This window comes from Lampetra fluviatilis, chromosome 4, assembly GCF_964198595.1.
Source record: "Lampetra fluviatilis chromosome 4, kcLamFluv1.1, whole genome shotgun sequence".
Classification (NCBI taxonomy): Eukaryota; Metazoa; Chordata; class Hyperoartia; order Petromyzontiformes; family Petromyzontidae; genus Lampetra; species Lampetra fluviatilis.
The window spans coordinates 27,606,448-27,622,147 of record NC_136278.1 but is presented as its reverse complement, the minus strand read 5'-3'; the positions used below and the strand labels follow the sequence as shown (position 1 = coordinate 27,622,147).

At 44.5% G+C, this 15,700-nt stretch overlaps 2 protein-coding genes across 4 annotated transcripts in view; one reads left to right on the top strand and one right to left on the bottom strand.

Annotated features, from left to right (window-relative positions):
- Positions 1–287: 287 nt before the first annotated feature.
- On the top strand, positions 288–3,061 carry LOC144931714 (neuropeptides B/W receptor type 1-like). Its single transcript, XM_078855923.1, has 2 exons — positions 288–367; positions 1,150–3,061. Exon 2 carries the CDS (start codon positions 2,066–2,068, stop codon positions 3,059–3,061), a length of 996 nt encoding a protein of 331 aa, XP_078712049.1. The 5' UTR covers positions 288–367; positions 1,150–2,065.
- Positions 3,062–13,128: 10,067 nt separating this feature from the next.
- LOC144931712 (delta-type opioid receptor-like) overlaps positions 13,129–15,700 on the bottom strand; it is a 59,259-nt gene continuing 56,687 nt past the window's right edge. For all 3 annotated transcript variants that reach the window (XM_078855922.1, XM_078855920.1, XM_078855921.1), the window contains exon 4: positions 13,129–13,765. In XM_078855922.1, coding sequence (XP_078712048.1) covers positions 13,233–13,765 — 533 coding nt within the window. In that variant the 3' untranslated portion in view covers positions 13,129–13,232. The remainder of the gene's footprint in view (positions 13,766–15,700) is intronic.

Sequence of the window (15,700 nt, the reverse complement as noted above, 5' to 3'; positions counted from 1 at the left end):
GGGGGAAATACCTACCATTCACTCACTCACTCACCACTCTTTCCCCGCACGTCAACCAACATCAATGGACGGTCATCTATACATTTGAAAATGACATTCTAATTCTATAGATTGTTCTCCTTACAACAACAACAAAAACACATGGCCGCTGCGGTGCTTTTTTTCTCCCACAGGTTTGAGGTCGGCAGTTGGTGACTTCGGAGACGGTGTCACACGTAACATCGCCCCACGCTGGATGATAATAAAGCAACCTGCAAAGCGCTGCGCAGCGCCACTGGCACTTTGGAGGGATTCTGGCTACACGGTGATACCAAGAGCCACAAGCAGTGTGGACTTGCAGCTCAGCGCACACGCGTGGCCAGCTCAGGTACGGCCGCTTACACGGGCTGTTATACCCAGCACACGCAATCACGCATATATCACACACACACACACAGCACGCACGCACACTTACATACATGTGCATGCACATACATACTTGTATGTACAGATGTCAACGTATTTATAGAGGCAATAGGCAATTTGTAGAGACAATAGCTGTTTGATCCTACGAATTAGGCAAAGCGTATGGCTATAGACTTCATCCAATTACTGTACAGACGATGCATTAAAAAGGCTATACTTAATTATAATACCGCAAATAAATTGCTTCATATTTATACAATATCTTATTGGTCGGGTAGCGGGTGATAGAGGATATGCATGCTATTGCAGTAATTAACGGGTAAAAAGATAAACATTCGTTTGTTTGCATGAGTTGTATTGGACGCTAGGGGAGCTGGGTACTTTGACAGAGAACACGATTAAACGTGACAATGTGTGCTCCCATTGTCGGTACGTCTGTGTGTGTGCGCGCTGCACTACTACGAACCCGGCGACCCACAAGTTCGATTCCCGCTTACGGCCAACGCCAGTGACGATTAACTGACCCGGTCCCGGACCTTCCCTCGGCTCGACTCACCCTCAAATGACCACCTAGTGCGGTGTGTAAACATCGCGACTGGGGAGACAAAGGCGGTCGGGCGTGGTGCTGGCCACCCCCACCCCCTCGTGCACCGTTGCGGCCTTCATAGCTGTTCGCTGACAACACTTGCCCCTAACTGTCTGTCTAAGGCTACGCGGTGGCATCTTTGTCTTTGTGCGCTACAGCGCACATAGGTTCTCGCGCCTCTCCGGATGGAAGAAGCCACCACCCCATCCCCTGCTCGCCGCCGCGCTGGTGCTGAAAGGGACAGTGCAGTTCCCTCCGGCTAGATGACAATCGCCGCCTTCGCACACACGCGGCTCTCTCTCTCTCTCTCATCCCGTATCATCAACAACAATGCCAGCCACCCTCCGATCCCCCCCCCCCACTCCACCCAACCCCAACAAATGGAAGAAACCCCCCCCCCCTACCCTCTCAGCAAATGTTTCTGTTGGCGTTAATTCGGCGTAACAAGAGCCTGAATCGTCGTCCATCTCAAACGGACGCCGCAGCCGCTGCGATGTAACGAGATGAGCAAGGGACACGCAGCCGTCCTTCTAAGTTCCGTCGATCACTCCTCCTACCGCCGCGGCCCCGCGTCGCAACTCGCTACGGTGTTTGCTCAGAGCCGTGGTGTTTTCTGCTCTCCGCGTTGGGAGTTACGCTGTGGGTTCGGGAGGCGTTTGGAGCGGTCGGAAAAGGATCGTCTCAATCGGTTCGCGACGATTAAACTTCTGCCTAGGAAGGAGCCAACTCGATACTCAGATTGAAAACCTATTTCTTTCGAACTGCTTTCTGTGTTTAGTTTTGTTGTCTTCCCCCCCCCCCTTCGCACCTCCGATTATCACGGTTGGTTAGGCACGCTGCGAAAGAGGTTCGACGTACATGCACATACTGGATGGCGTTTTAGCAAAGCGTGTTCGCATTAACGGCACAGGACGGATTGAACTGGAAGAAGAAAAAGAAACGGGAGCCTGCTGGCGTGCGCAGTGGTTTCATCCACGCGGGGTAGAAACTTCGTTCATTCATAAATAACAGAGGGAGGCAGGAAGGAACGAACACGGAGCGAGAGAGAGAGAGAGAGAGAAGCGACGCCTCGACATGGAGGCCCCGGGGTCAGGTTGGACCCAGGCGAACGCGACCTCGTTTCTCAACGAGACAGCGGTGAGCGCGAACGGAACGAACAGGACGCACGTCGACTACAACAGTGACTTCTACATCACCTTGCCCATCATCTACTCCGTCATCTGCGCCATCGGCTTGACGGGCAACACGGCTGTGATCTACGTCATCCTGCGCGCCCCCAAAATGAAGACGGTGACCAACATGTTCATTCTCAACCTGGCCATCGCTGACGAGCTCTTCACCCTGGTGCTGCCCATCAACATCGCCAACCACCTGTTGCAGGACTGGCCCTTCGGGAAGACCATGTGCAAGGTGATCCTCTCGATCGACCAGTACAACATGTTCACGAGCATCTACTTCCTCACGGTCATGAGCGCCGACCGCTTCTTCGTGGTGACGGCGACGGTCAAATCGGAGAACTTGCCCCGCAGGACCTACAGGAACGCCAAGCTGGTGAGCCGGGGCGTGTGGCTGCTCGTGTCGGTCGTCATCCTCCCGTTCACCATCTTCGCCAGCACGTACGTGGACGAGTTCGACAGGAATCACTGCAGCCTCGACTTCCCCAAGCCGGAGTTCAACTGGCTCAAGGGCAGCCGCATCTACACCCTCGTCTTCGGCTTCGCCATCCCCGTCTCCACCATTTGCATCCTCTACACCACCATGCTGTACAAGCTGAGGAACATGCGTCTCAACACGAATGGCAAGGCGCTGGACAAGGCCAAGAGGAAGGTCACGATCATGGTGTTCATCGTGCTGGCCGTGTGCCTCTTCTGCTGGACACCTTACCACCTGAGTACGGTGATAGCCCTCACTGGGAATCTACAGGAGACCCCTGTGGTGGTCGGCATCTCCTACTTCATCACGAGCCTCAGCTACGCCAACAGCTGCCTCAACCCGTTCCTGTACGCGTTCCTCGATGTAAACTTTAGGAATAACTTCCAGAAACTCCTGGAGTGTAAGGTAGCCACCTGAATCCTTACTTCGTGAACTCGGACGTGATAAATGTGCATGCAGATTATATTATAATGTATTATTTTTAAAAAATGTAGAATCAGCCTGTGAAATTGTTATTCTGGGCTCGATATAATACCACGTTAAAATGGACTGACGCTTAAAGTTACGTTATTTTATGACAGTACTGATAACGATTTTAAATATCGATCTCGCTTATGTCGGATTGTGTCATGTGCGTTCAATCCATACAGCTGAAAAGTACGGGCACAGTTTACAAGTCAACACGGATATAACATAAATAGTGTGCACTTGAAAATGCTCATTTTGTTTCATCGTGCACTGTATTCTCATATAATGTTGATAAATGTAAAGATTTTGTTTCAATAAATACCAATGGCTCCATCACATCCCGATTCATATTCATTAAAACTAGAATGGAAAAACACCACGTTGTGTCATTCTATGAATTCAAATCCTGAGTAAAAATGTGACAAACGTGGCAGGGAACATATCTCGAATTGCTTCCCTATCCCTCAACCTTTCCCATATATTGTGATAAAATATGAAAACAACATAGGCAGAGGACATTGTCGACAGCACATGGGCACACGGCCATTGCACCAATGTCATCCGGTTGAAGTCAAACACCTCTTGGCTTCAAAGCTATTTGAAAAAAATACATAGCATTGGCATATCAACATGATGTTGGGCAAATATACCCAAATACACGCAAAAAATATTCCACATTTATTCATTATCGTTGGACAGCCATAGTGTTCTCGTTGTGAGTTTGCTTTAAGAAATGTAGCCATGACCTTCTTACATCAAAGCAAATTTTCAGAAGCATATCGTGCCATTGACATGAATCAGTTCTGATGTACAGTATATGTACACTATTTATCAACAAAGAGACGAAAGAAAACCACCTAATTTAAAACATAAAAAAACATGTCATAACCGAATGGTATTCAAACATGGGAAAGTAGAGAAAAATATAAAACAGTAAAATGAAGACATTAATGTAAGTATATGTTTTGACCAAACTTATATACTGTAATCATTATATTCAGCCCTTTGTCAATCAAATGCTGGTACCTGGTCTTTATTATAACTCTTCTCATGAAGCGTTATAATGAAGAGTTATAATAAGTCTGGCACTTTTTAAAAGCATTTTGAAGTTATTGAATTCTCAAAAATTTTGTTTGCAGTTTAATCTTTGGCAATAAATAAAAAAAACTAAAAATAATATATAAATTGCTGATTATATATGTTCACTAAAATTAGTGGCCTTCATTAATGCAAAAAAAAATTCTGACATATATAGGCTTAATAAACATTTAAATTTGATGCCAGATTTCAATTTTCATACGAAATTAGAATGTTGTCTGAGATAAAATTCTAACATACGATCTCCCATTCACAGTTACATTTCTGCAATCACAACAGGATAAATACACATCTTCGTGATTATCATGTTCGGACCGATAGATCATTACTAAATGATAAACTTGAGTAAACTTTGATATAATTGAGAGAATATTTACATTTCTTGCCAACCGCCCCCCTCCCACCCCCCATTAAAACATATGGATTGCAAAAATGGTACTGACACGAGTGTCTTGACATTTCTGTGATAAAATGACAATTACGACTCAGTTTTCACACACGTTTATTCATATACTTTAACATTAACTTTCTCATATATTATATAAGCTAAGGCGAAAAGTGTCAACAGACCAAACTGTAGTCTACACGTGACCATGTGCTGTAGTGTTAGAATCATAGACGACGAAGTATTCCGGACGTGAGAAAAAACAATTGTACTGCACAGCACAAGTTCACTCTCTTCACTGGATTCCACCACAATTAACCACATGCATTTTTGCAGAAAAAAGCCAATAAGTACTGGTTTGTTCCATTTTAAATATCACGTGTTATATATGCGCAGCGCGCACACGCACACAGATGGGTGGCAGTCAAATAGATTTGAATCGACGTACACAAAAAGTATCCGCGGCTGAATATCAGGCCTAATTATCATACTTGTCACGTTCACCATAGAGCGAGTGCATCGGTGTTAGAAGTTGACTATAACTCTGTATGTTCGTATTACATTTCTTGTACGCGTTCATAATAATGTATTTACAATCTAGATTCGTTTACAGCGGTTGTATAAAGCATTTAAAACTCAAGATTATCAAAATACGTCTCTACTTTCGATACATAAATACTTCTTTTTGAAGACAATGTATGTTTACGCGTGAATGTTATTTTTTGTTATTTTATTTGAAGCTATCTACGTGACTTTACCGAAAGACCAAGAATATGGATGTAGTCATTAATGAGTTAATTATTTCTCATTCCTATTTCATTTGTAATAATAGTCTCCCCCAAATATGGTCTCCAATTTAAAATGAGCAGTCTTTCGCGGTGAGGAAAGTTTAATTTGCTCACAGTTTATTTAACTCCAGCAACTGTCTACATTAATTAAAACATAGATTGACCTGCATGAGAAACGTTTTGCAAAAATGACTCCGAGCCCGTGGCGATAACATAATCCAGGCCAGGGTTTTATTTGAACTGTGCTCCAGAATATATGAGCTTATGCAAATAAGATTTCTCATTACTATACAATTATAATAATGCTCTTTGCACCCATCTGAATGTAATTACTGAGACTCTCACACAGATCAAAAGGTATACAGTTCTTGCAACAAAAAAAGTTGACTGTACTATTGTGTTTCACTGAAAGGCAATCATGTTGGTACAATATATACACGTCAAGATAATACAGCACACAAATGTATCACGATCACGAGCTATAACGTATTCCAAAAAAATTAAGCTGTATTTTTATAATATCGATAATACACCGTGCAATCCCACGATAGCTTTAAACGATGTGATTCACTGCATGTCACACATTTTTACAGAACAAAACATGAGTGCATTAAAGCCATGCAACCCTTTTAAAATACATCATTTGTGTTGTTCAAGAGTTCTGAAATGTCTACACATTCATAGTGACCGCTAAAGCAGCGATACAGTATTGTACGAAACAAAAAAAACTTCCACTTAAGACAATCTTAAGTGCAATTTCACGCATCGGTCCCAAAGTCTTGGTTTTGTTATGCGTTTTCGAGGACCTTGGCATCACACAACAATTGTACACGACTCACAAACCGCCCTTTTTAAGAGCCATAAACACACGCACACACGCGGCGCCAGATTAATCGAGCGCACTGGGAACGCAAGTAAGCAGGTAAACTTTTTCACAGCTGCACAGTTATAATAATAATAATAAAAAAGCTACACATTGTGAACAAGTGATATTTTTTTGCGCAATCCAAACTTGTGCTCTTATAAGCAACGCACGCATTGACCACACACATAATTGGGTATTGGTGTGTGTGTGTGGAGTGTGGGTGGAGATTGGAGTAACGTGGAGTGGCCACAGAAACCTCTGGGAGAATGGCACCAGAGGTCATCCTAGCGGTCTCATCTTTGGTAGAGTTTTTTTTTAAACAACCACCACCACGTCGCTTTGCACCTTTGCGACTTGCTGAAGGTAACGTTGGCCTCTGTACTAACTCGACGACGCTTTAATTGCGCTAGGCAATTAACATTCACCACATCGGAAAACAATCGCGGCAATGTATGGTTCGTAGCAAGGAGACTATTTTTTTTCGTGAATTTTTTCACAGAACAGAATATGCGTGATCAACAGAGGAATTTTCTGTGCCAGTGACTTATCCATCTGGCCTAGGAATTGCTTGACTTATTTATCTGGGTTATGGACGCATTCATTCTATTCTATTCCTGCGTATGGCAATATGTTAAGGAAATAAATGCCAATGTCGAAGTCTGCTAGCGATCAGAGGGCTTCAGGAGGGAGTTGTTGTCGTTTTGATATTCCTCACCAACTGAAGGATCGCAGGCAATTGTGGTTTACGAGGTGGCCCATAGCTTGAGTTGCATGGCCACAATCATCACTACTGTGGCTCGTCTTGAATTTTCCATTCATGAAGGAGATGCGTCCCGTTGATGGTACATCAATGATATATTCATGAGACGATTGGGTAAAACTGCAGCACTACAGCATGCTGAAAGAAAGAGTGTGTTTTTTTTAGAGCAGGTACCCGCGGGTTCTGCAAAGAGCCAATTGAATGTATATATGTGTTAATATATCGACAGTTTTTGGCACAGCACGGGAGACATTAACTATGTTTTGGCTACTGCTGTGAGAGTGTCTTCTGTGTTGTGCCCCTTTAATAAAGCCGCATGCGGCTTGGGAGACGCCGGCTGGCCACGGCTGCTCTTCAGTAATGTACCGACCTGTACACAAATACTGTCCTGGCAGCGTGCACTCAAGTTCTCATTGTAATGAGTGAGGTGTAAAGATGATCAAATCGGCAAATGAACGTTGTGAAATTTGCATAACACGTACATCTTATTTAAACGGTTAAAACTGACCACATTTTTTATTATTTTACCAGGTAAGGACCACTGAGCTATACAGCACTTTTTAAGAAACGACCAGGCCACAAATGATAGCCCAATTAAGTGGCTAATCGTGTCAAAATGTATAGCAGCCAAATACTCGAAACGCATGTTTCTAAATGTGAAGTGAAAAACCAGAGGACCCGGATAAAAATCCACACGACCACAGGGAGAACAAGCAAACTTATTTCAAATTAGAACCCTTCCCGATTCAGCAGGATTGATCTGGGTGACCAAATTTGGTGCTATATTGTACAAAGATCTGGGTTGGGCAGTTCCAAGGCATTTAAATAATGTTTAAGGCAGAAAAACCTTCATTTCACTTTAATAGCTGAGCTCAATGTCAATAAAAAAACCTATCGTTGTGGAATAGTATTGCAATCGTAACTTTCACCATGTTATGAACCTTTTCAATGACTGTTTAAATAGCTTCTTTGCATTTGGCAGAGGCATTTTTATTATGTCTGAATAAGACCCTGGGTAGATTCAAAATGTTCATTTTTTTAAAGCAGGAACTTCCAGAGAAATGTGTTTAGATCCTTGAGGTTGTCATTATTTCAAAGGTGAAATAACATTGTATACATAGCTATGGTGTGCAAAATATATGTGCATCCAGATGTGTGTTTAAATATATAAACATAGTACAGTTCTGTTCCATAAAATATATCCAGGGTACGTCGTTAGTATGTTAACAACATATTGTGAAATGTCACTCGGAAGTTAATACATTATGTGAAGAAACATCGCCGCTTGCGAGAAACATTGTAAATCTCAGTAACAGATCCTCGAATTACCAGCTCGCATCTCCATGCGTAAAGCAAGCCATCTGAAAATGTCAGCATTGAGAGTTCATCTGCAGGTACAGAACAATGCATGCTTCGCCAAAGTAAATGTGAAGCCATGCGATCATTGTTATTGTCAATATTTTATCAAGGCATCTTCCCCAGGGGGAAAGGGAGTGGGCATCATCGTCTTCCTCGGCAGTTTCTGCGTTGTTGTTGTTGTTGTTGCAAAACAGATTGGGACTGGGGAAGTGTACCACGGCATGCAGTTGGATCAAAGCGTCGTGGTGTTTCCCCGTCAGCCAATAGGTTGCACACAATCACAGAATGAGCGTCAATTGTCTGCTGCTGCTGCTGCGATTCACGCCTCAGAGCCCTGGAAGGGAACATGGCATCGTCCCGCACAGGAGGGGTGGGTCAGTTGTGCATGGGGCACATCAGGCTGCTGCTTCATGAACAACAAGCGCCGAGGGCTTCGTCGAACGGATCGCGAAATGAACAGCGTGAGCATCGCTCCCTCCGACTCATAGTTGCCATTTGAAGAACATAACACAGCCTACTCGGGCCACCCTCCGACATGAGAGAAATTAGCAATCCAGGGTGTGCACAAGGCTTCAACAAAGATGCAAACTGACAGCTCATTGCAAAGCTGGACGAGCCGCACGTGTTATGGTCCTGACAGTTCATGTTTGTCGATATTCTCTCAATTCCCTCTGATGTGTTTTTTTGGGGGTTGTGCCGCACGTTGTATGCTGCCTCAATATGTCGTATCCTGAAGAAGCTCCCAGCACAAGGAACGAAACGTCGCGCATCGCGTCGAACACCACACAAGGTGCGATGCTTATGTTGTGGGGTGCCGCAACATGAATGAAATGAGTTGTCCAGCGTGTGCACAAGGCTTCAATCGAGATGCAGACTCGACACCACTCGGTATAACAACCCGACAAACACACCGGAGAGATGCACTGCACAACCGCGGAGCAACCTACGTTAGCAGGATCTACTCCATTCACTTTACATTTTTTGGTGCCAAGCGTTTCATATGCGTGCTGGGCCGATCAACGTGCAAATAAAGACTGCAGTGTGCTGCTCAGTAGGTGTGTGGATGGGTTCATTCCTGGCTTAGCCCTGGGCAGGCAAGTCAAGCTGCAGAGTAACTACGTGCCATGGCACGGTGTGAAAACATGGTTGTGCGGTGACCTGTCCTTTGCTTACATTGAATGGCTCTAAAAAACAACGCCTTCGGACAGAGCAAACACCCTGGATCTCCAGAATCCTTTCATGCTTGAACAATTCAATTTGGTCGATGACGAAAAAAGAAGATGCAAATCAGAGACACGTAGGACATTATTTTTTCAAACATTTTAAATACTCTTTAGGAACCACTGGCATCGTTTTTTGACTATCTCAGGGTGATTACGTGTCTGCTCAGATGCAATTTGTAATATTCAATGTGCCCTCTGGCATTGTCTGCCCGAGCCTCAGTGCTCGAGAAACGGCTTAAAATCAATATCGTGCTGTTGTCAATGTAAACAAAGAGCCGGTGTTAAAGGTTGAGAGAGTCCACAGAATATCATCGTTTTGTTTAAATGTCAAATAGGATAAGTTCTCTCCAACCTAGAGCAGAGCAGCAGACGCATCGGGATGTGCGTGTACGATGCAATTAAAAATGAACATGTATTTATATATTGTACATGTACACATAGTGTATAATACTGCCCACGATAATGCCAATGCGTTATTACGTATGCATGCATGTATGTATGTCCAACTTCTTTCGCAACGTATGTAGCTAACCGTGCCAATCGGAGGTGTGGTGGAAGGACAACAAACTAAACACCTCTGATTTTGATTTGAAGCTTTGGTGACTGCAGGGATCCATACTCTTTGGTTCTTTCGGTGAAGTCACGTAGGTAGAAAAATAAAATAAAAAGTAATATATATACTTTTTATGTTATTTATTAATACAAATAAAATAATATAATTTTTTTGTTATATTTAATAATAAAAATAAAATAAGTAAATAATTGTTTTTCTAAACACCTCTGATTAGCACGGCGGGCCACGTACGGCGCAAAAGAAGTTCAACATACATACAAGCACAAAAAGCAGTTCTAAAGAAATGAGCTTTCAAATCGATACAATTGCGAGACAGGGTTGCGGCACGGCGTTATATCGCTTCAAAATACTTAGTGAATACCTGATGAGAGATGCGGTGGAGGGTGTACAGCATGGGTTAAACGCTGAGGGGTATGTAATCAATAATCTCTGCCTTTTGCCAGTTGACATGGTAGCTATTGTGGACTCAAAGGCCAGCCACCAGGAATGAATGCTGCTGGTAGGTGGTGTGGTATGAATGTCAACATTACGAAGACAAAGATCGTGGCAATTCGCACAGGTGGTGTACCAACTCACATTGTATGGGTGCGAGAAGATCTGATGGAACGGGTGATAAATTTGATTGCCTTTTGTTGGTGTGGATAAGACTTGAGGATAAGAACCACAATGACCAAGACAGCTTTTGAAAATGTGCACAGAACAGTCACATTGCAGGCGCTAAACAGAAAAAAAGCAAGGAGGAAGATATTGAAAGCCTCGGTGTGGAACGTAATGGAATGTGCAAGCGAAACAAGAATATTCTGGAAGGATGGGATGAGAAGGATAAATGTGTTGGAGATGTGGCGATGTGAAAGGCGGCCAGTCAGAGTAAGCTCTTGCAACAAGAATCAGAATGGGGAGGTTGCTGATAGGGAATGGCTGTAAGCAGGAAATGTCAAAAATGATCATAAGAAAGTGAGGCGGGTTATGCGGGGCATATCCTACGAGGGGCAAGATGCAGAAATGATGACGATTATTCTGCAAAAGGGAAAGAGGAAGTGAAGAGGGGGGAAGCCTAAGCATACGGTAGAGTTGACGAGACTGTGTGGAATGCACTGAGATTCTAAATATCGTAAAAGGTGGAAAGCATCCATCTTTATATTGTTGTCCTTACCCGGCACCTCTATTTGCACGGTTGGCTACGCACGGTGCGAAAGAAGTTCAACGTACATAACCGTCAGAAACATTGCTAACGAAGATTAAAGCGTTATATATATATTCTATATTCACTGTTTTTATGTTCATTGTCTCGTGAATAACTAGTGGAATTCAGCAAGAACAAAGATAAGAACATTCTGCATTGCAGCAACATATACATGACCTGAAACGCCGTATATTACAACACGAGCTTATGCAGCACATTCTGCTAGTAGATTGTAGAATCTCCACCCATCTTGGTGATACTTTATACGAGACAAATATTTGATATGCACTTAACAACACGCCAACGATTTAAATAACATATTTTTTCCCTACATAAATGGCTTGTGTTCAACGTATTTCAAAGAGTAATTTTACGTGTCGTATTAAAACCACGTTGAAAATGGTTCACCTATTCGAAAATTGCAAATTGAAATGTATTTATTTTCAATGTGCCGGTGGTTACAATGTTTGTGGTTAAAGGAAGGCCTGCCTGAAATAAACAGAATAGACTGCTGTGAATACCCTAGATGTTTGCTGCAATCACAATTTGGGATTGGTACTGTAATTGTAAAATGGGCACAGATGCCTAATGACGAGATTGTTCAAGCCTTGTGGAGGTAACATCATCTATATTACATCAATCTATTAAATATTCATACACCTTTATCGTTTCATCATTGTTAAACTAATTATACGTTTGAAGTGTGGCCTGGGTTGAAGATAGAGGCGCAGCCCTGCAATTACTTGCTTCACGCCACTGCTGGCTGTGGCCTTAGAGAGGCAAGGTAGCATACCTGCTGGCGGTATACGCGCAAGAGATCAAACACGCTTTTGATTTCAACGTCATCCTGTGACTCAACAACAACAACAACAACAACAAAAACGACCCCCACCCCCAAGATCTAATGTAGATCGTAAAGTTGAGCCCGACTCGGAGTGAGCGTCACACAAATCACCGCCCTGGCAGGAGCGTCCACATCAGGCAAAGGCGCCCCACCAGTTGTTGATTTAGTTAAGAGTTGTTGATTTAGTCCCGGGGGTGGGGGGGGTCACACCCTTGGTCTGATCGACGGCGACAAGCTGTGAAATATTCGTCACTTTTTTTTAATCTACGGATTTCGTGCACCAATTTCTCTAAGCGTCGTCGACTCGAGCGGCCAATTATTATCATAATTGTTAAATATTAGCATGCAATTAGTACCCCCCCCACCCACTCCAACACTATCAGATCAGCCAATCAGTGAGATACAGCCAATTACCATTTTCGGTATTCCTCAATAGCATCGCAATCTCTGTTTTAAAGTTGGTCAATGACCCGTTCTCCGAGTTCATTCAGCGCTGGATAATTTACTCTCGCTAGAGTCGGTGACGCTTTGAACTTTGACGGGGTTAGTCGATGGTCGTCGACGCAAAACAAAAACACACAACAACAAAAAAACCTTTGTCTTCTTGGTTCTTTCGGTAAAGTCACGTAGAAGGGAAGAAATAAAATAATAAAAATAAAACATGATAAAATAATTCTCACGACGTTTCGGCCACAACGCAAGTAGCCGTCCCTCAGGTGAAACCAGGTCTGTCGAGGCGACAGCGTCAGACGCGTCAGACGCTGTCGAGGCGACAGCGTGACTTTACCGAAAGAACCAAGAAGATGAATCCCTGCAGTCACGAAAGCTTTAAATCGGAAAAAAAAACACCTTTGCCGAATATTTTCGTCGCGAAATGTGCCCCCCCACCCCCCCACCGCTTAACTAAACTCAACACCGGTCAAGCAGAGCCAGTCCCCCCCCCCCCCCCTTTCACAGACCCATGGTGATTTGCGTCAACTCCGAGTTCGGGTCCTCGCGTGGCCGAGCCTGGGACGCCAGACTCGACATTTCCACGCCTAGTCACGCCGGCTGCCGAGTCCTCTCCGTGTGGCTGAACGCGGCCGATGCCTGCCCGCGGTTGGGCCTGCCGCACGCACGGCTGGAGCCCTGCAGGTCGCGGCGGAACGCGGCCGGGAAGCAGAACTCCTTGAAGCAGCGCTTGAAGTTCTCATCGAGGAAGGCGTACAGCACGGGGTTGAGGCAGCTGTTGGTGTAGCCGAGCGCGACGCAGATGTACCACGCGGCCGAGACGGTCGGCGTGTCGCTGATGCTTACGCGCGACTTGATGATCACGAACAGGTGGATGGGCGTCCAGCAGATGACGAAGATGGCCACGACGATGAGGACCATGCGCGTGATGCGCCGCAGGTTGCGGTCCTTCTCCTTGGAGCCCGAGAGCAGGCGCACGGTGCGCAGGCGAAGCACCATGAGGCTGTAGCAGACGACGATGATGAGCACCGGGAGGATGAAGGCGAAGATGAAGACGCAGATCTTGAGCAGGTTCTCCCAGTTCACGGCAGGATGCGGGAAGTCGAGGATGCACTCGATGATGCCTGCGCATCGAAAGTGACGGTCGACGTTTGTTAGTGATTCCCGACGTTTTGTATACGTGAAAAAAATTAACCCGTAAAAACAAAGTTTTTCACTATAAATCCTTTATATGCGTGGCGGCTAGAGTCCTCTCGTCATCTGGCTTGAGATGGCTGCCACCTATGGGTCAGATGAATGGCTGCCACCATTAAGCAATTGGTAATTAAATATAATTAATTTTTTCCTAAAAAGTGTAAAATTTAGGAATTTTTTTTTCACGAAAATACATTGTCACGCACAACGAGTCTGTGTGCAAAATGTCAGCTCGATTGCATCACGGGAAGTGGGTTAAAAAACGACCGAATAATTTGCACGGTCATAAGCAAGCAAACAAGCAAGTGAACTTAATATAAAGGATTTAAAAAAGGTGTGAACAGCTTGTATGACAAGATGTTTTTACAGAAAAATTGTACATTTGGTTCAACGTTTGATTCCCTTCACAAACAAAGAACGATAAAGGTGCAGCCCTGCAATTGCTCGCTCACATCACCGCTGATGCAAGCGCGCCTCCACTCGACGGAGCTATCGAGAGGCCCTCTCGAAAGTAAATTTGCCTACTCTTCTACAGTGGCCAGCAAAGGCCATCCCGAGGATACGGCGAATCTGGATGGACGCCCCGAGACCCCTGGCGCTTTGGGGATCTCAGTGCATTGTGGGGGCCACGTGCTTTCCACATCACGGTGTCAGATGTGATACTTCCGGTTTAGTTTGAAGGCATCGGTTGTGATTTGTCCCGGGCCCTGCATGCCCCACGGGGCGGCCACGCTGCCCAGATATCTTAGAAGGGGTGGGAGGATCCAAACTTTACCCCTTCACACACGACCTGCCGTGTATGCTGCTGGGTGGACAGAGGCGAGTGCATTGAATCAACTTGCGCCATCATTTTAATTGCCGTGTCAGGAGCTTGAACAGGTAACCCAAAGTCCAGTGTGCTAACCATTGTACCATGACAGCCTCTTGATTGTGCACGGGACGTAAACTAAGTGTACAAAGAGAAAAGTCTTATCTCGTGTTTGTTGGAGTTCTTGGTTAATGCATTTACTTATTTTGTTATGTTTTGCTAATTGCAATTGTTCTATCGGCATCATGTGATAATATTAAGAATCAATTTGGAAACATTTAAGTGCAGTGTTCCCCGATTGTCAGCGGTTGAATGGCTGCAAAAGAGAAATTTGACAGGGCATCTCCAGGAAGAAAAAAAACCCCGCTTCAAGTGGCCTTTTTTTATTTCCTACAAGTTCAAAAACTAAATTTAATCTGATGTAAAATTGTTGTTGTGCTGAGACCATCAACCGTCTAACACTCGAGAAGCCAGTTTAAATCACGGTTGGCTGAAACTTGGATTTGATCCCCGCATCTTTGGAGTGACAGCTCAATGATAAGACCTCTGAGTCACCCGCTCGTCTCCAGTGTAGAGCGTTTACTTGACTATTGTCAGGCATTGCTCACCACAAGTGTGGCATATGCCCACTGGGCATACCACCTTATATGAACACACCACATCACCGAGGATGTAAAATGCTCTTTTGATTCCAAGAACACAGGATGAGATGTTACTATCCTTTGTGCAAGCACTTCCAAGAGTTCATGAACAGTGAGCCTGGTGAAATTTGGGGAGCGCATCGTCAGTAGTGAACCTTTGGTTCCTAGGGTGTCTCAGCCTTTCATACTATACACCCTCCCCAAAGGCGGCCAGCGACAGTGTGATCAATCCTACGCTTGCGTCCCATTCCCAATTAGTCATAGGAGTTGCCTTGTTGTTGATAGCGAACATCCCATTGTGATCATACAGGGCTTTAAAACTTCAACCCGTCTTTATTGACTGCCTGGGTGAGTCATGCATCTAAAGCACTCCTTGCAGGTTTTCAACATTTACCCGATCTACTCAGTTATAATTA